Source organism: Trachinotus anak, unplaced genomic scaffold (genome assembly GCF_046630095.1).
Source record: "Trachinotus anak isolate AG129_WGS33_773 ecotype Australia unplaced genomic scaffold, CSIRO_AGI_Tana_v1 ptg000032l, whole genome shotgun sequence".
NCBI lineage: Eukaryota > Metazoa > Chordata > Actinopteri > Carangiformes > Carangidae > Trachinotus > Trachinotus anak.
In genome coordinates, this window is record NW_027273883.1 from 27,036,582 (window position 1) to 27,056,412 (window position 19,831).

The following is a 19,831-nucleotide window of genomic DNA, read 5'->3' on the forward strand; positions in this document are numbered from 1 at the left end:
CCTGCGCGTCTTCTGCTTACCTGTCAGGGAACTGGAGATACATGAGGTTGTGACAGTGAGGTGTGTGGTAAGACACACATCTATTTAATCAGCTGAGGCAATATCTTTTATTTCTCTCCTCGTGTGCTGACGTTGTTTTTCATCAGTGTTACTGTCTGCCTACTTTCAGAGGTCAGTTCGGTGGTGATGTGATTCATTTGTGTAACTGTTGTAGGAGGAACCTCAACTATTTCTCTAGTGCCTACACAGCAGCAGTGAGTGCTGTGGACCCTGACGCAGGACATGGAGAGCTGGTCATCAAAGTTCCCTCTGAGCTCTGGAAACAAGGAGATGGTGAGAGGCAGAGTATATAGGCCACCAACAGTTAAAGAGGCTGACAGAGTTATTTAGCTCTTTCTCCATTATTGATTAAGTTAAGAGGATTCTGAGAATAAAACAAGTTGTCATTTTGTTGGCAAATGTTCTACATCATCACAAAATTGTTGTAAAAATACAAAAGTCCAAATTGTAAACTCCTCATGGGTTGATGTGATCACATGAAGTGGCCAGCCGAGTTTTCTGAGGTTCAGACTGTGGTTATCTACAGAAATGAAGCCACACGGTTGTGGCTAATCCACTAATGTTACTGTGTTTTGTGTCTCCAGATCTGAAGGTTTTAAAGGTGTACATAGAGTTTTCCTTGGACCAGCCTAAAGGGGGTCTCCACTTTGTTGTTCCTGATGTGGAGGGCAGCATGGCGGAGAGAGGAGCTCATGTGTTTTCATTTGGATACCAGAACTCCACCAGGTATCAAACAAATGTCTTTATGTCTAAATGTCTATATCACCCTATTTTATAGGTTTTGATTCAGGTAAAATCCCTTGGTTTCAGTAGCTGTCTCTAAACAGAAAATGGCAGCCAGAAATTAATACCAGCAAGGAATAACTATGCCACATATCACCAGGTGTATTGACGTGTTTGCCAGCATGCTGTTAAAGCTACTCGATCTTTGTTGTGACATTTGGATCCTTTTGAACAACTTAAGACTTTGGTTGTTGGCTATCGTCCAGTCTTTGCACACAGGAAGTGACAGAACAAGAGCAAAGCATGAATTGTTTTCTACACAACAGCGGGCAGGTGCCCTGTATATGTAGAGCATTCAGAAAATATTAAGACCTGCCTCCTTTTTCACATTTTGTTATGTTGCAGCCTTTTGCTAAAATTGTGTAAAAGGAGTCAAGCGCCTTTTTTGAGCAGGTTTACCTGCATTTAAAAAAAAAATTGGTGTGAAAAGGTGTTAGAGGCTGAAAAATCTCTGGAGGAGTGAAATCACTGCCTTCCGCCATATGTGACTGGCAAAAACAAACACATTGCCTGCTCTGCATGCATCAGGGAGGCTGGAGCTGATTGATGCTGTACAGTACCTATCGTGAGTTAAATTAACCACAGTAATTAACCATAGTAATTGACCACGGTTATAGTTATAATTGAAATTTAAACAGTAGTACTAAATGTTGTTTAGCATGAAACTGGTAACTGTTTCATCTCTACTGTCTTCCTTTCCGTTTTGGACACGTCCTTATTTTTTGTGCAGACTCACACTTTCATCAGTCTGTAATGGTCAGATAATAAAACTACAACAACATCAGATGCTGTATTTAACTGTGTTTTTGTGCGTAAAACTCATAAGATTGACTTTTACCCCAGATTCTGGTTCCCCTGCGTGGATTCTTACTCAGAGCTGTGTACATGGAAGCTGGAGTTCACCGTGGATGCTTCCATGGTGGCAGTGTCATGTGGGGACCTGGTGGAGACCATCTACACCCATGACATGAGGAAGAAGACTTTCCACTATGTCCTCCCCATTCCCACAGCAGCCCCTAACATCTCCCTGGCTGTGGGGCCCTTTGAAATCCTTGTAGACCCCTACATGCATGAGGTGGGTCTATATCGATTATTTTTAGACCAACAAAATATGTAATGGTGTAATTAATTTTCTAAAACTGTGATTTCACTTTTATACAATGAAATAGTGACCACAGTCACGTCAACTTTCTGGTAACACAAAGAACAAAGGAGTCAGAGGAGCCAATAAATCACAGCATGCAAACAGCTCCAGAGATCTTTTCAATGAGCTGAGATAGTGTTGATCAACAGATAGATAAGACAAAAAATAGTATCTCTTTTATATCACTGTAAAAAAGAGGGTCCTTATGTTTGTGGCTTTTTGAAATTTGGATTTGAGCAGATAGTTAGAAAAGGTGTCACCTATTAAAATATTTTCTGTGATAACTGCTCAACAACAGGACAATCTACAGTTGTTTCATTCTGTGTATTGTCTACTAATGACCACTAGATGTCTCTCAACACATGGTGGCAGTATCGCGGTGAAGTTTATCTTCTCTACCAAGCTCTTTTCATAAAGACACATTGTATTCACAACCATTTCTCCACCTGTGGTAAACTCAGCTGATTGGACATGATGTGGAAAGACACACACCTGTCTATATCAGGTCTCACAAAGCAGATTAGAGCACAAACCAAGACGTGAGGAGGAAGGAGCTACCATCATACATCACCTCCTTATTATGATTGCTCCCTTTCAAGTGATTGGCTGATGCTTAAAGTGCTGTGTGAATTCATTATTATTTATTCTAACTGTGTTCTGCTGTTGGTTGTTTGTTTTCTCGTGAATTATTTTTGTGTGTATTAATAATGTTTCATTGAAAATGAGGGCCTGACCCCAGTGATTCTTCCGAATTTAAATAAAGGTTGAATGAATATGATGAATTCATTGAGGTAGAATGTAGTGTATGGACATCTCACCTCTGTAGTCTGTGGTGGTCATGAATGCAGTCAAAATGCCAAGGCGACGTCCCATATTCTGTTATTCAGGCCATAGTGTTACTGTTGTTGTGCTCTGACCAGAGAGCTGACTTTAATAGTACCAACTCTGTTTTTAAATGCAATACCTTTGGGTTTGAACCTTTTTTCACTTTTCTCTTCCCTTTTCTGACATTTTACAGAGCAAACAATTAATGGACAGCCTAATCAATAATGAAAATAATGCCAATCATAATGGCACAATATAATTTTACAGTCCTAACTGATAACTATCATTGTCCTTGGTCTTGTTCCCTCTCAGGTGACCCATTTCTGCCTGCCGCAGCTGCTGCCTCTGCTCAAACACTCCATGTCTTACCTGCATGAGATTTTTGAGTTCTATGAAGAGATCCTGACCTGCCGTTACCCTTATTCCTGCTTTAAGACTGTGTTTGTGGACGAGGCCTATGTGCAAGTGTCCTCCTATGCATCCATGAGCATCTTCAGGTAATTTCAATTAAGCTTGTGTTTTCCTGCTCCTCTGTTCTTTCAGGGTTTGACAGGTTTGGTAGGTTTCTGTACTGTTGCACATGTTGGTACAAACCTTTTTCTGCATCTAAGAAATTACCAACTGTGGAAACTTTATAGTAGACTGTCATGGGTTCAGGTTATAGCCATCCTGTATTCACACTCTCATTCACTCTCAAACCAGAAGTGTTGCCTCTGTCTTTCAGTACCAACCTGCTTCACAGTGCCATGATCATAGACCAGACCCCACAGACTCGCCGCTGTCTGGCCCAGGCCCTGGCTCAGCAGTTCTTCGGCTGTTTCATCTCCAGGATGTCATGGTGAGACTTAGTGTAGTGAAGCCCAACCTGAGACGTGAGGTCCAGTCCGTATAGTCAGATTAGCTGTTTAGAGCCTCCAACTGCTGAAGGCTCTATTGTCATTGGCTATTTGCGGTGTCAACTGACAGCTGATCTTCATGGAGGGCAATAGCATCAATACCATTCATGACTTTAGAACTGAAACCGTTCACGGATCCTTGACAGGAACTGTAGGCAGAACTGGGCTGGCTGCTTCCTGATTACCTCAGTTTTGATTCTGCTGGTGTCTGCAGGGATGGTTATTTTAAAGAAAACACTAATGTTCAGAAAGGGCAACATCAGCTACCACAACCTCAGAACTTATGCAGGACCTTGGAAATAATTAGGTCCAAGGTATGTCCCTTCATGGATTGAATTTACTGGGAAAGTCCGAAGTTACCCAGGATGTACAAAAGTTCTTTAGATCTGCCATCTCATGAATATTAAAATCGCCCAATATAACAATGTAGTTAAAGGTCCATACAGTCTAAAGGTGGATGTCCATGTGATTTTTGATTATAAATCATCAATACTGTGAAAGTATCAAAGCCTCAGTCCACGGAGAAATGCACACAGCCTGTATTCAGAAACTGAGCCTTAAAACCAGCCGTCAGGACTTCTGGAACTTTGTGATGTCACAACAAAGCAGTCACCGCTCTCAGCCATGTCCTACGCCCCATCCACCTGGACCCACCATCCAACCTTGCAGGATTTGTGAGTGTTTACCCTAAATTTTATGGATCAATGACCTGTCGTTATAGAGCTCCAGAGAGAAGCCCGAGAGAGGACACTGAGATGGTTTTTGGTTCTTAAACCACAAATATAAGATAAAAGATATAATATAAGAGTAAAATATGGGACCTTTAAAATCAGAACACAGCAGACAGTAGTTTAGCAAAATCATCAAAAAAGTTAGCACTGTATTTTTGTTACTAATGTTGCTCGACAGAAGGATCTCAACTGAAGTATGACATATTCCAAAGGGTCAAACTAAAACAACTTTGGGGGCTGATTCCATAAGGGCGGCTCCACTATTGTTTTGTTTAACCAAGTTTCAGTTAAAAACTTAAAATCATGTCATCATCAAATCAGACTTCCTTTTACAACCAGTGGAGTCGCCCCCTGATGGTCATTAGATAGAATGAAGCTTTAGGGCTCTTCAGCATTGGCTTCACTGTTCAGACACGGAATCTACGTCAGTTTTTCTATACAGTATATGGGTGGGCTGCATCAACAGCAGTGGATCCACACCAAGTATGCAGGGGGAGACACAGAAGAGGGAGTGGGGTCCTACGTGCCAGCATGCCCTGACTGCAGGGAGACTAACACTAACCCTTGCTTTGTTGGGATAAGCTGGAACTTTTGGTGCCACATTGTAACATCCCATCAATCTCTTTTATCTCTTAGGTTGTATGAGCCAGTAGGGTGGTGGAGGTCATAGGTTCAGTTGGTAGTAAGCCCACAGACCCCCACTCATCCTCATTCCAGGACCAGTGTCATGTGTTGTAACATCCACAATAAGAGTGTCCCTACCTGGATGGTCCAATAACATGTGGCTCACTGTGGCGTAGGGTAGACAATAGGTTTTCAAACTTTGCTTTTAACATCTCTCATGTGATCGCCGGTGAGCAGAGTCTTTGGTTTGATGTCATGTCTGGCTTGATTAGCTTCTTTCTGAATGTCCGGTGACATTAGCTGTAGCAGCCTTTGGTCTGTTGTTTGCCTCCGGTTCCTGCCCAGAGATGCTCCTCACGGGTTTCATGTCCTTGAAACCCTAATGTCCTTGGAAGAAGTACTTGTTTTTGGGGAATGGATTTAAATCACCACAGTCCACCACAGTCGTTTTCAAAGTTATTTTCTTGGTCATCCATGTCTGAAACCACAGCTGGGCTCATCTCAGACTTCATGTGACCAAGTCACTGCACCAGCATGAATGCCTTCTGTCCAAAAGTGTGTGCTGTTGACCCCATCAGTAGGATTCATGTCTTCTATCTCTCTCTGACAGAAGCCCACCTGTGAGTGTGGTGATTCAGGACAGGTATAAATACTTTAACCTTTAGATGTGATCAGACGTGTTGTATGAAGTAGGTTGTTTGAACCACTCTGTGGCATCATGGGAAGAGTTGCTGTGAGTTTGGCCGTGGACGGACCACAGTAAGCTTCAGAGGCTAGACTTGTGTGTAATGGAAAAGTGCTGTCATTATTGTTTGGATGCGTACAAACCATTTTCGCTGGAGTCCAGGCCGTCAGCCATTCTCTCCATGGTGTTCTGGTCTGTTTTGAGAAGTGTGGTATCATCCAGCCCTCGGAGCTTTTCATATAACCCCAATGACAAGAGATTTACTCCAGAACCAAGTCTTTTTTTCAGTACTAGGAGTCACAAGATGGGCCAGCACTGGCCTGAATGACTGCATCCACCAGTATGATGGATCACAGTGTTACCGCCTGCAACCTGGCCAGTGTGGTTGGTGTATGTGTGAGAGGCTGGGTGAATAAATCAGCGGTGTTTGCTCATGTTAAGAGGCCCATCAGTCGGACTTTAACACTCCAGCGCCTCTTGTACTGTTGATGATAGATTCTTGCGTGTCCTCCCTTTACCTCCTCTCATCCTCCTCTCTTCTCCTCTTTTATCCTCCCTGACCTCTAAACACACATCAGATGTGGGGCCTTGGTTTGCTCATGTTGTTGAGCTGGCTGGTGTGTAAGAAAAGACCTCAGGAGAAGTCAGTCAGATCCCTTTGATTTTAGCAAAGCATGGCGCTGCCTGCTAGCAATTAATCAGAGAGGGGCCTGTAATTGAAAACAGGCAGAGCTCAGTAGCTTAAAGGAGAGGGCACGAGAGAGAGAGAACTGTTCTTTTTCAAAGCTGTGAGACTGTGTTGACAAATACTGAAGTTGGTCATGAGCTCGGGAGAAATCATGGATTACTGAAACACTGATAAAGAAGAAAACAGGTTTTCCTCCTAATGAACGTCTGCTGATGGGAAGATAGACCTGACATACAGCTTCTGAAGGTTTTTATTTCCTGTCATGCTGCGTTTTAGAGCCTGAACATTAGGTTTCTTTTCAAGGGATAGGAAATTCAGAGCTGCAGAGTTTCACAGTTCTTAATTAGCAGCCATAATATGATCCACAGACGACGTAGAGTGGATCAAATCTTTAAAGAAAGGAAAATTCTTCTCTATATAATGTTGATTATAGCGTATACACAGATGAAATCATCTTTATTACATAAGCCAGGTTGGATCCAGTTCAGTGTCGAACCACCATGGTTGAATCAGCGTGTTGTCTCTCTCTTTTTTTTTCATGAGCTTATAAATCCGGGTTTGTAAATTTATGAGAGCTGAGATTGCCACGCCAGGTTCTTTCCAAGAAATACCCTGAGGGTGAAATTCACTATTACAAAGTGATGAAACAACTCGAGTGTGGCCTTAAATGTTTTTCAGAGGTTTTCCACTTTGAAAGAGCCCAAGACAATGTGGGCAAAAGGACTGGAAAAGTCTGTTACTATTCACTCTGAATAGTTCCTGGACATTTACCATAAACCTTGAAGGGTTTATGGTACGTTAACTTTCCCATAATGAATCCATTGATATTTTGTAGTGTTTGTGTTTTGTAAGCTTACACTGCACTGACATGACATGTGGTTGCCCCTGAAGGGCTGATGAGTGGGTGCTGAAGGGGATCTCAGGTTACATCTACGGCCTCTACCTGAAGAAAACATTTGGAGTCAATGAGTATCGGCACTGGATAAAAGAGGTAACACTTTAATTTTCACATTTATTCTCGTTTATCCTGTGGTAACACTGAGACCGGGCTAAGACTTTTAACACCCTCACTTAATTTGAAATCAGGTTGTTTCACACACATCAGGAGCAACTTCACACATGTTCGTCTCTCTAATCTCAAATTTAAGAAAACTTTAACGAAGTGTGACTATATAAAACTGCATTTAAATGTTTTTTCTACCAAGCTTTTATAAATGATAATAAATGTTGCTCTGTTGTTAAACAGGAGCTGGATAAGATTGTGGACTATGAGCTAAAGATGGGAGGAGTTCTGCTGCACCCAACCTTCAGTGGCGGCAAAGAGAAAGACAAGTAATACATTTAATCTCAGTTTTCATCCCTAAGCAATGCTTTAACATTTGAAGTGTAAGTAATGAGTCACTTTTTCCTCTTCAGTCCGACTCCCCACCTTCACTTCTCCATCAAGCACCCCCACACTTTGTCCTGGGAGTACTACAAGATGTTCCAGTGCAAGGCCCACCTGGTGATGAGGCTGATAGAGAACAGGATCAGCATGGAGTTCATGTTGCAGGTCGGAGTTCACGTCTTAACAAAAACTGCTTCAGTCTAAATAATAAACTCCAGTGTCTGTCACTGACTGACTGACTGAGTGATCAAATTACACCATTGGTTCCCCGGCCAAGTGTTGGAGTTTCCTTTCAAAATGATTTGGCACAAACAGTTTATATGATGTATATATGTCATCAGGGGGAGCATTTATACTGTTGCTAACTAAGAGTCACTTAGTCACTAGATTTACTGACTTTGCCGGCTTTTTTTTCTCTTTTCAATATAGCACCTAGACACAAATTTAGCGACTTCTTGGACAAACCTAGGAGTAGCTGATTTTGTGTTACAGTGCAAACTGATCTGGAGGTCAGGACCAAGGTTTGTCTGACATTAGCAGCACATCATTAGCTGTTTGTTAACGTGGTCAAACTGTTATTTACTGCCGTTATGTTTCTAACACTCCAGAGAGAGATAGATAAAATACATTTCTATTTCTAAACACATTAGCATTCTGATTTAGAGACTTGTAGGCAGCCATGTACAATTTGCTCTTCCCCGTCTTTGCAGTCAGTGTGTGGTTTGTGTATGTACCATGCATCCCTGAATTATCTCTATATTTTCACTTTCTATTTGTGCAGTGTACAGTAGGAAGCAAAACAGAAAACACATTAGGTTTGTGTGTTTGATGAGCAGAGACAGAGCAGTAGGCGAGTGGCTGAGGGGTGGGTGGAGAAGGAGGCGGGCTAATTTACGTATCCATAGATCCATGGATACCAAATGAGGCAAAAGTATAGTGTTACATCCAAGACATGTTGAGACCATGAAGGGTTTCTTTTAATGGAAACACTTCTACATGTGTACTTTTGAGGAACAGAGATTAGTTTTTAGGGGTTTAATCAGTGCCAGCAGAGGAAGTTTAATGGGCCACGCTTCAGTCACTGTTTTGAGCTTGTTCTGTTGTCTGACAACATAAACACAACAACATGTCAATGAGAACAGCTTTGCTGAGTGAATTCATCTGCATTAGAATACTGTATGTATGACACAGAGGGGAGAGAAGCAAGCAGACAAACCAGCTGACACTAGGCTGCTGCTAATATGACACGATGATGACAGGTGTTAACAGTGGTTTCACACCAACTTTTGACTTTATCCTCAACTGTGCACATTGATCAACTTGATAAAACTGACTTTTGACCTTCTGAACCTTCTGTGTTTTTCTGCTGTGCTCGGTGCTGCCCTCATTTAGGTTTTCAACAAGCTTCTCAGTCTGGCAAGCACAGCCTCATCCCAGAAGTACCAGAGTCACATGTGGAGCCAGATGCTTCTGTCTACTCACGCGTTCCTCAAATCCATCTCCAACGTCTCTGGCAAAGACATTGGCCCACTCATCAAACAATGGGTGTATCCTTTCTCTGTGATGATCTCTGTCTGAAAACAAGCTGGTGGAGCTACAGGTCCTCAGTCACCTCCCTGACTCTACATAGGTGTATATAACATAATATTTCCTGCTTTCAAGTGAGAAAAATAATAAAGTTTATAATTTAAACAAAAGTGACTAAAGGTGATCAAACAGTGGAAACACTTAGGAGTCATACAAAATGTTTGTTAGGAAAATAAGCAAGAGTAAAGAAGAAACAATTATTAACATATTTTAACAAGAAATCTCCTCCCTAACAAGAAAAAATACTTTATGAGAAACGTTTTTAACAATAATTAAAAAAAATACAAATGTCTTTTTAAATTCTTAACCAGTTTGTAAATCTGAATGCTTCAGACATAAGGAGAGTTTGACCAGTTCATCATTTACTCTTGAACTGAAAAGAAACTGAAGATTATAAAATATCTTTGCAGTATTATTCGTAAATGTCACTTGCCACCTGCAGATGTGTGCACCACCTCTTTCTCTCTGCTGGTTGTGTTCGCTCCAGCTGTTCTGGGTCATCTGTCTTAACCTGTGGTGTCCAGAGACCAGAGCGCGGTGGTGAAATTCTTTGGAAGTTTTGCCTTCAACAGGAAGAGGAACGTGCTGGAGCTGGAGATCCGTCAGGACTACGCGTCATCAGGAACTCAGAAATACGTGGTGAGTCTTACCACACAGGATGTGAAGTTTATTCGTGTGTGTTCAGAGTAAAATCCATGACAGATAAAGAAGCAGCATCGTGACAGATTCTTTGTCTGAAAAAGAACCAGGACATGTATAATGGAAAATCCTGACCCACTTTATTGTAATTTGGATTTTTCTGTGTCAGATAATCTGATGTATATTTCCCTGCAGGGTCCCATCAAAGTGACAGTGCAGGAGCTGGATGGGTCCTTCAACCACACTCTGCAGATAGAGGAGAACAGCCTCAAACATGACATCCCCTGTCACTCCAAGAGCCGACGGTACCAACTTCACCCATGAGTGGTGAATTCTGCATCCATAACACTTATTTTCTTACACTGTATATTCTATATTTTATTATACTATGTTATAACATGTTATTATTATTACAGTAGATACTATATTAGAGTATTAGTTTATTGATTTAGAGATACTCTATTGTACGCTTCACTGACTTATACTATTCACACCACTATGTCACTTTGCTCAGATGCTACTGCACTATTAGTGTAAGGTACCACATATATCATGGATACAATATGTATATTGTTTGTGTTGTAGTTTTTTACTTTAATTGCTGTCATATAGTTTCTTATTCTTATTGTTTATGCCTCTGTGTCGGCGTCTGCCAGAGCTGGAGCCATATTGTTTTCAGGTTGTATGTCCATCTGTCCATCCCATTCTTGTTGACATGATATCTCAGTAACACCTTGACAGAATGTCTTCAAATTTTGCACAAGGTTCACTCAGACTCAAGGATGAACTGATGAACTGATTAGATTTTGGTGGTCAAAGGTCAAGGTCATGGTGGCCTCATAAAACAGCTTTGGCCTTGTGAATGCAGTATATCCCCAACACCCTGAGGGAATTTCTTCAAATTTGGTAAAAACATTCACCTGGACTGAAGGACAAAGGATTTTAGTGGCTAAAGGTGTTCAAGTGTGAAGGTCACAGTGACCTCACCAAACATGATTTTGGCCTTGTGAAAAAATATCTTGAGAACTCCTCAAGGGAATCCCTTCAAATTTGGCACAAACATTCACTTGGACTCAAGGATGAACTGGTCAAAGGTCAAGGTCAGTGTGACCTCACAGAACACTTTTAGCCATTACTCAAGACTTCACTCAGCAATTGTCACAAAATTTCACACAAATGGTTAATATTTGATGTGACTCTGGATAAACAGGGATGTGATCTGAAACTAGTCTGAGTGGCAGAGGCACACAATCACGAGGCGGTAATTCCGATAAATCTTATATTTTCTGCCACTGCAACATCAAAGCTTCCCCACCTCAGCTCAATATATACTTATCTTATCTTATTATTAACATGTTATTATTAGAATTAGGAAAAAAAACATTTTTTGCGTTAGGGAACAAAACACCACCTGTTACCCGCTCTTATTAACATTGATTGGTAAGTCAGTTTGCTTGGAAAAAAGTTTCAGGGTACCCTGTTGTCAAACACACACTGTATGTGGTCTCCTAGCAGCAGACACATTGGCTCTAATGTCTCCTGACTGTGTGTGAGCACAGATTCTGTTACCTCCCCTGACTCCCTGTCAAAAACAGACTGAGAGAAACAAAGAGCCTTTCACTGAGTAGATGGCTTTTAAATGATCAGCTATGTGATAGTGTATTATTTTCCATGGTTATGTGGTTGCTGTAGTAGTTCTCATCCATTTTGTTCAGTATATGACTCTCAGTCATTGTTTTTGAGTTAATATGAATCTGAAAATTGATGTTTTCTCTGTGGCTCTGTGGTTCTTCCCCGTATGTTAATCTTGTTAAGTCTGTATTGCAGCAAAGAGTTTTTTCTTAAATGAATGAGTCCCATGTTAATCTTTAGTTTTTGACTGATAACTTATTGTTGTGTTGGTTTCTTTGCCCAGAAACAAGAAAAAGAAGATCCCTCTAATGAATGGAGAGGAGGTCGACATGGATCTGTCAGCCATGGAGTAAGACATTAGTGCTGTCACTGTATGCTGTCTCTAATACAGTTGACCACATCCATGTGATTCATATCATTCACAGCTATCACTCACAGTACCTGTGTCCCTGTCTCTTCTTTCCTCTGCAGCGCTGACTCTCCTCTCCTCTGGATCCGGATTGACCCGGACATGTCCATCCTGAGGAAGGTGGAGTTTGAGCAGGCTGACTTCATGTGGCAGTATCAGCTGCGCTATGAGAGGGATGTGGTTGCACAGGTGAGCTAATGACCAGAGTAGTTTTCAGTTTATTCACTAACAGCAGTCATAATGTGTTGTTCGAGTAGGGAGGGGCTGGGGGGGGGGCATCTTTGAGTTCTTACAAATGTTGAGTGTACATTATCTCTCTGTAGGAGGAGGCGATCTCGGCGCTGGAAAAGTTCCCAACTCCTGCCTCCAGACTGGCTCTGACTGACATCCTGGAGCAAGAACAGTGTTTCTACAAAGTCCGCATGCAGGCCTGCTTCTGTTTAGCCAGGGTACGTGTACAGGTGTGTGTGTGTGTGTGTGTGTGTGTGTGTGTGTGTGTGTGTGTGTGCGTGCGTGCGTGCGTGCGTGCGTGCGTGCGTGCGTGCGTGCGTGCGTGCGTGCGTGCGTGCGTGCGTGCGTGCATGTGCCTGCATGGGGGTGAAAAGGGGCACGGAGGGCAAGATGCACACTCGCTTGTGTGATTATCTCCTAAAAGTCCCACATGTGTGTATGTACATGCATCTGTGTTTGGTTAGTACAGCTTAGCCATACAGACGCATGTGTGTGCATGTGTGACTCCTAACACACACATGCATGTGTGTACACACATCTGTGTGTGCATCCTGTGTGACTCTGTTCATTATGGACAGGATTTCTCCAGAGACAGACCTCTTTGTTTAACCTGACTCCATTGACAAAAACAGTCATTTCACTTTGCAGAACACAGGGAGTTGTAGGTCTACCACTACTTCGATCAGTTAGTTAGTTTGTGTTATGGTGTGGTACTTTCACTAAAGTAAAGGATCAGAATACTGTTGCCATCACTGAAGGTCACACAGTAACACAAACAAACTGACCACTTGAGGCAGCAGTAGAGTCCAGCAACTCTGGTGTTCTGTGAGGTAAAATGACAGTTTTTGTCAATGGAGTCTTGAGCTTTTTTATGAGGGAGACGTCCGGTTACCATGGGTCATCACAGGCTCATAATAAGCAGAATATCAAGTTATAATCAACTAGTTTTATTTGTGTAGAGGTCTGTGTGGTTATACAGCAGCCTGGTGTCAGAGAACTGAACAAAATACGTTTCATACAGTATGAAGCAGCTGTGAACAGCAGATAACGAGAGAGTCACCCACATTCATTCGTTCATAGATCAATGCAGACTGATTTACTTCCTGCTCTAACTTCCTGTGTGCGTACGTGTAATTGCAGGATGCAAACAGACATACGTACGTACACACGCACAGCTGTGTGGAGTCATGTGAGTGTGCATTAATATGAGCTCCAGTCATCACAGTTTTTACGACACAAAAAACACACCACATGGTGCACAGATCATAGTTTTGACCTCAGGTTCATGATTTATTTTTCCTTCATTGAGTGAAACCTATTTGTCTGGAACATGGAGGCTGAGGGTCCGTCACTGGACTGATGGGAGTTCAGTAGTGATCTGATTTAACGACGACATTGATGGAGCAGATTGTCTGCTGTTTCTGTCTTGAAACATGAAATTCTCTCAGCTCCTCTCGACCTCTGGTTGCAGTGATAATCAGTCGTTAACGCAGCTCTTCTGTTCTGTTGTTTATATGTGTCACATGGCACCTTTTCACTTTTTTTTCAAATGAACCTAATTTCCACTAAAACAAATGATCTCATGGATTAAAAGGTCTTGAACTTGGGTGATCCAAAGTCTGTGGGTCCAGATGGCCCAGATCTGGTTTTGTTTTGGTTCTCTGCTTAGACTCATCAGAGGTGTCAGAGGTCAAATTAATGCAGTTTATCTGGTGGAAAACAATCTGTTTTTAAATGGTGCTGAAATGATCTTCAAATGTCAATAAAATGATTAAAAGTAACATACAGAAAATCAGAAGAGAGGATCTGGCTGAGGTGGAGTGAGACTGGAGGGAGGGACACATGGAGCCATGTGGACAGATTAGTTGATGAAAGGAAACAGGGATGGGGCGTCAGGTTCAGGGTGGTGAGAAGAGTGAAGGTTTGGGAGGTCTGGATGAATGAGTCATGGTGAGAGGGACGAAAAAGAGAGAAACAAAGTCGTAAATTCATAGATGTGTTTTGAATTTATTCAAAAAATTTGAGATAGAAGTTTCTTTTTTATATATATGAAAATTTTTCATGTTATGAGAAAAACAGACACAGGACAAACATAACAGGAAAAAAACAAACAGGTATGAGGTAATGGGACGATCAATAAGTCAAGGTAAATCTGCCTAATTTAAAAAGAAATATCTCATTACACACAATACTGATAAAAGAACCATCTCATTGGCTAAATAAACAAACCATTTTACCCATCGTTTTCCTCCCAGTTCTTTTTGGAGTAAGAAGATGCAGATGTTTGACAGTATTGACAAAGAGCAGCAGTAGGGCAGTTTTTCTGAAGCCAGTATTCTGTGATGTTTTTTTTTTCTTGCTGCCAACATAATTTTTAGGAGATAGGGATCATCTTAGTTAGATTTTTTGAGATACTTGTTGCTACATCCTTCCAGAAAGACTGGATAGAAGGACAAGTCCAGAAGACGTGAGCATGATCACCATGAATGTCACCACCACATCTGCATACTCCACTCCTCCTGTAGATATCCCCTTCAATTCTGTCTCCTGTCGTCATGCTCAGGCTAAAAAGATCAGGGCTAGCAGGGTCGCCCTTTCTACGTCCTCGTTGCAGAGTAACAGAGTTAGACAGGCTGCCATGAACTTTTATTCTTGCAGTAGAGGAAGAGCAAAGTGTCTGAATACAACATAAAATCTTCACTAAATCTTCACTAAAGCCAACCGAGACAAAGGCTTTTATGATCATCTAGACTGAGAACAATAGAGCTGATTCTTTATTCATCTGCTCAATAACATGCAGGTCTCCTCTGGTATTGTCTGTCTTTTATGAATCCAGTTTGGTTCTCATTAATTAACAGGTCCATGCACTTTGTTATAGCGGCAGACAGTCTATAGTCTGTGTTTAAAGCTGTTTCCATTTCTAATGGAAGATGACAGTTTCTGGCACATGACTCGTGTCTCTCTGTTCACTTGGTATTTTGGTAAAAATTACTTCTTTTTTTTTTCAAATCTTTTGTGCAAACACAATTGTGAAAGTAGGCTACAGTGTGAGAACAACATCTAACTCCCCGGCCAGCGGGGCCACCCAGCAGTTTAACCCTCACTGCTCCTCAGATCAGTTGACTGAATAATCCTCTTCTGTGGCTGCAGGAAATTCTCCATTCTCTGAATTTGGTCTGTTCCAGCTTTAACCCCACTGGATTTCCGCCGCTCCACTTCCACCTGAACCAATATTTTCACAACATGATAAACTGAGTGGTGGCTGAAATGGCAGCACTTCACGTCTTTCATTAAGTTGCCATGTTGGCCTTTGGTATATAGCCTACTACTAATGCCTCTACCACCACCACTATATGCACACACGCACATTAACACATGAACTCAGAGACGCACATACCCACACTGACCACAAAGCTCAGAATGACTGACTTTAACCCTCAGATGGGACCTGGCTGCGCTGTGATTGGCTGAGATGGCATTTACTTGCTTGTTTTTGGTAGAAAATGTGGGAAGGAAGATGGAACGGCCCGGGGCTGAAAATCAGACGGCGAAAACACATAAAAACTGACAAATGCGTGCACATGTGAAAAACACTGACACAGAAAAAATATGTGCATGCACACACACACAGGAGCGCTCCAGTGTGCGCCCCCCCCTGCTTTATTTATCTAACCAAATGACAACATCCTGCGCCAGTGACCCTTAGCCCTTCATTACCACATTAACATAAATTCCCCAATATCCTGTTAGAGCTCAAAGACCACTGGAGCCGCTGGTCTTCATACCTGAGGAAACCTCATGTGCTGCTCATGTGTAGTTCAGTCCTCACCACAAAAATTACAACGGTCAGAGAGGACATTGTTATACCACTTACAACATTCCTGGCTTGTTATTTGTGTGCCACACAGTGTTTCTCAAATAATCACTATAACCTGTGTGCAGTGTGTACTTCTGTATACATTTTACATTTGATATGTTTAGAAGAAATCCTGAGTCCAGTCTTAATATTTACATTTACTCATTTGACAGACACTTTTTTTTTTTTCAAAGCAGCTTACAAGTGAGGGACATCCCTAAAGCTTCATGCAGTAGGCGAGTTAATGTAAGGACTCAGTACAACGCAGTGCATAGTAAGTGTTAGTCAGGCACGTTAGCAGAGGTGGGCAGCCTGTCGGAACACCGGGGCATTTCCTGGTGTCCCAAGGGTCGTTTTGCTCTGCGTCCTGAACAGTCGACTTGACCAGTGATAATATAACAAGCAGCAGTGAGTCGACGGATCTCTGGCATCACCTCACCTGTGCATGAAGGTACCTGCACTGCTGCTGCTGTCAGCCCTGTCTTTCTACTCCGCCTTTGACAGTGGTCATTAATGATAATAAGTATCCACTGTTGATGATGAGGAAGAGTGAAGAGTTCAGAAAGCAGTTGTGTGATTTTGTTTGCCCTGAGAGAGAGAGAGAGAGAGAGAGAGAGAAATACCTAATGTTTCATTAAGTTATTGACAAAATTATAACCCATAATAATCTGCTGTGACTGTGTGGTACACATGTATCCTCCACTTTTCTAACATGTAATTGGGAAAATGGTTTAAAAAATATTTATAATTGAGCTTTTTTTTTCAGATTTGTTGGTCGGACACAAACTTTTCCTCCCAGAGGAACGTAGTGGTCAAATTGACAACTAGTCTTGTACCCATTGAATCAACAAATAGAGTTAGCCTGCAACATTAGCAGTCTGATGTTTTGTGAGGTTGACCTGGGATGGTGTGAGATTCCCAGCCTGAGTTTTTGTGTCATTGAGCTCCTGTATGTCAGGGTGTTAGAGTTGTTAGGAGAGGAGCTGCTCTCTGAAGAGAGGAGTCTTCAACAGGGTCTTGAAGATAGAGAGGGACGACCCAGCTCTGATTGACTTCAGGAGCTGGTTCCACCATCAGGAAACCACAGAGCAGAACAGAGCAGAAGAGTCTGTGTGCAGGAATGGTGATGACAGACCACATTCATTAGAGGAACACAGTGGAGGAGAAGGAGCATCAGGCTGAATGATGAGACAGAGAACAGCTGCTACCACATGCAGCAGCTTGAACAGAACAGACCAAAAGTAAATGACTGTACAAATGTGTTGTTCTGTGCTTGTTTGAACTCTGCAGATAGCCAACGCCATGGTGAGCACGTGGCAGGGTCCTCCAGCCATGAAGTCCCTGTTCACCAGGATGTTTTGCTGTAAGAGCTGCCCCAACATTGTCAAGACCAACAACTTCATCAACTTCCAGAGCTACTTCCTGCAAAAGGTACTTCAGAGAAAGAAAACGCACGAGCGCGCACACACACACACACACACACACGGAGTATACGTGAACCTGAACTCTTTTTGAAGGCCTTACAAGACAGACCAACAGTGGTATTAAACTGCTGATGCCTTTGTCTGATTTTAGCTCATCACAGATAAAAGTCTGACACCAATAAAAGTGACTTTTGAACCCCGGGCCTAGGGCTTTTCTGCATGGCGTTTGCATATCCTCTGGCTTCCTCCCACAGTCCAAAGACATGCGTGTTAGGTTAATTTGTCACTCTAAATTCCCCTGTGTGGTTGTTTGTCTCTATATGTCAGCCCTGCGATAGACAGGCAACCAGGGTGTACCCTGCCAGCTTACGGATGAGCAGTATAGAAAATGGATGGAAGTGTTGCTGTTCCATATTTTTTCTGACAAGTTTGTATTTCAGCTGTCATCAAAAATGTTAACTGTTTATGTTTATGTCACTGTGTCTTTAAAGGTCCACACAGTCTAAAGGTAGATGTCCATGTGTTTCTGATAATAAAAGCAGGTCTAGATTCTATATTAATACTGTGAAAGTATCAAAGCCTCAGTCCACAGAGAAATGCACACAGCCTGTATTCAGAAACTGAGCCTTAAAACCAACCATCAGGACTTCTGGAACTTTGTGATGTCACAACAAAGCAGTCACTGCTCTCAGCCACGACGCAAGCCCCGCCCACCTGGACCCATCATCCAACCTTGCAGGATTTGACTTCTCTGAATGTTTACCTGAAATCTGCTATATCTTTATTGGATCACTCAGACTCAGACTCAGATCCTATCTTCTAATTGGCTGACTGACCAGAGAGAAGCCTCAGAGAGGAGATGTAAAACGACACTGAGATGGTTTTTGGTTCTTAAAACTATAAATATATCTTCTGATGGAGATCAACACTTCAGATAAAACACTGGAGGAGAGTAAAATATTGGACCTTTAAAATTCTCAAATATTGGTATCAGTCTCAAAACTTTATTATTGGTTGTTTTCTAATTAAAAGTCCAGTACAACACTACAGCACACTGTGAAACTGAGCATGAGCTTCTAAATTGTGTTTCTGTCATCATTTCCATAGCGATATCATATCATGTGATCACTGTTTCATCTATGTCTTCCATGTCAGACGATGCCGGTTGCCATGGCGTTACTCAGAGATGTCCAGAACCTCTGTCCCAAAGACGTCCTCAACTTCATACTGGACCTCATCAAGTACAACGACAACAGAAAAAACAAAGTAAATATGCTGGTTCATACACTTTGACTCTAATGGATGAACAAAAACATATACACAGACTGTACAGGAATGTATTTCTTGGCTTATTAAAAACCTAAAAAGTTGTCTTTTGTTATTTTACAGCTGTCAACAGTAAATCTTTGTCCCCAGTGATCAGCAGAGGGATTTAATTTCTCCTTCTCTTCCTTTTCCCTTCCTCTCTCCTCCTCCTCCTGCCCGTCTTCAGTTTTCAGATAACTACTACCGTGCAGATCTGATAGAAGCACTGACCAACTCTCTGACCCCAGCTATCAGCATCAACAACGAGGTACGGACAGTGGACAATTTAAATGCTGACGTCCGGCTCATCCTAGAGGAGATCACCCGGTTCCTCAACATGGAGAAACTGCTGCCGAGCTTCAGAAACACCATCACTGTCAGGTACAGAGCAGAAGCTGCTCCTGTGAACGGATGTTTCTCCTGGCAGCTCCTCAACTCAGTTTCACATCATAATATAATGAAAAAATAGTGTCATTTTGATTCCTATTTGTAAGAAAGCTAATTAGTTATTTGATAGTTTTTAAGTTTTCTCTGTGTTTAAAATGTCCAAAAATAAAACAGAATTTGGTCTTTATAACACACGAAACACAGCACAGTGTGCAGTGATATGTGAAAAGGTTCAGATGTATTTTGTCCACTGTTTTGATAACTTTTGTTGGAATTATTCAATTAAGATATAATGCAAACTATTTTTTTTTCTTTAGATGATAAGGTTTCCGGGTCCTTTGAATATGAGCATCAAAATAATGTCCATCTTTTGTCATGTTTATCTTCTTGTTGATATTATTCATGTCTGTAACATGAAACATGCAGGCAGTAGAAGAAAGAAAAGAAAGTTCCAGGATATTTATGTAAAAGACTCATCACCTTTCTGTTAGTCACCTTTCTGAATTCCTGCCACACAGCTGGAATAATGTGCTTCATT

The 19,831-nt window shown here is 41.8% G+C and overlaps 1 protein-coding gene across 1 annotated transcript in view; it reads left to right on the forward strand.

Annotated features, from left to right (window-relative positions):
* taf2 (TAF2 RNA polymerase II, TATA box binding protein (TBP)-associated factor) overlaps window positions 1-19,831 on the forward strand; it is a 39,960-nt gene that overhangs the window by 10,116 nt on the left and 10,013 nt on the right. The window contains exons 5-21 of the mRNA XM_071469137.1: window positions 215-333; window positions 645-786; window positions 1,687-1,918; window positions 3,125-3,309; window positions 3,537-3,650; window positions 7,328-7,427; window positions 7,683-7,768; window positions 7,853-7,988; window positions 9,216-9,370; window positions 9,935-10,049; window positions 10,245-10,354; window positions 11,965-12,030; window positions 12,153-12,279; window positions 12,414-12,539; window positions 17,468-17,608; window positions 18,757-18,867; window positions 19,094-19,287. Coding sequence (XP_071325238.1) covers window positions 215-333; window positions 645-786; window positions 1,687-1,918; window positions 3,125-3,309; window positions 3,537-3,650; window positions 7,328-7,427; window positions 7,683-7,768; window positions 7,853-7,988; window positions 9,216-9,370; window positions 9,935-10,049; window positions 10,245-10,354; window positions 11,965-12,030; window positions 12,153-12,279; window positions 12,414-12,539; window positions 17,468-17,608; window positions 18,757-18,867; window positions 19,094-19,287 — 2,259 coding nt within the window. The remainder of the gene's footprint in view (window positions 1-214; window positions 334-644; window positions 787-1,686; window positions 1,919-3,124; window positions 3,310-3,536; window positions 3,651-7,327; window positions 7,428-7,682; window positions 7,769-7,852; window positions 7,989-9,215; window positions 9,371-9,934; window positions 10,050-10,244; window positions 10,355-11,964; window positions 12,031-12,152; window positions 12,280-12,413; window positions 12,540-17,467; window positions 17,609-18,756; window positions 18,868-19,093; window positions 19,288-19,831) is intronic.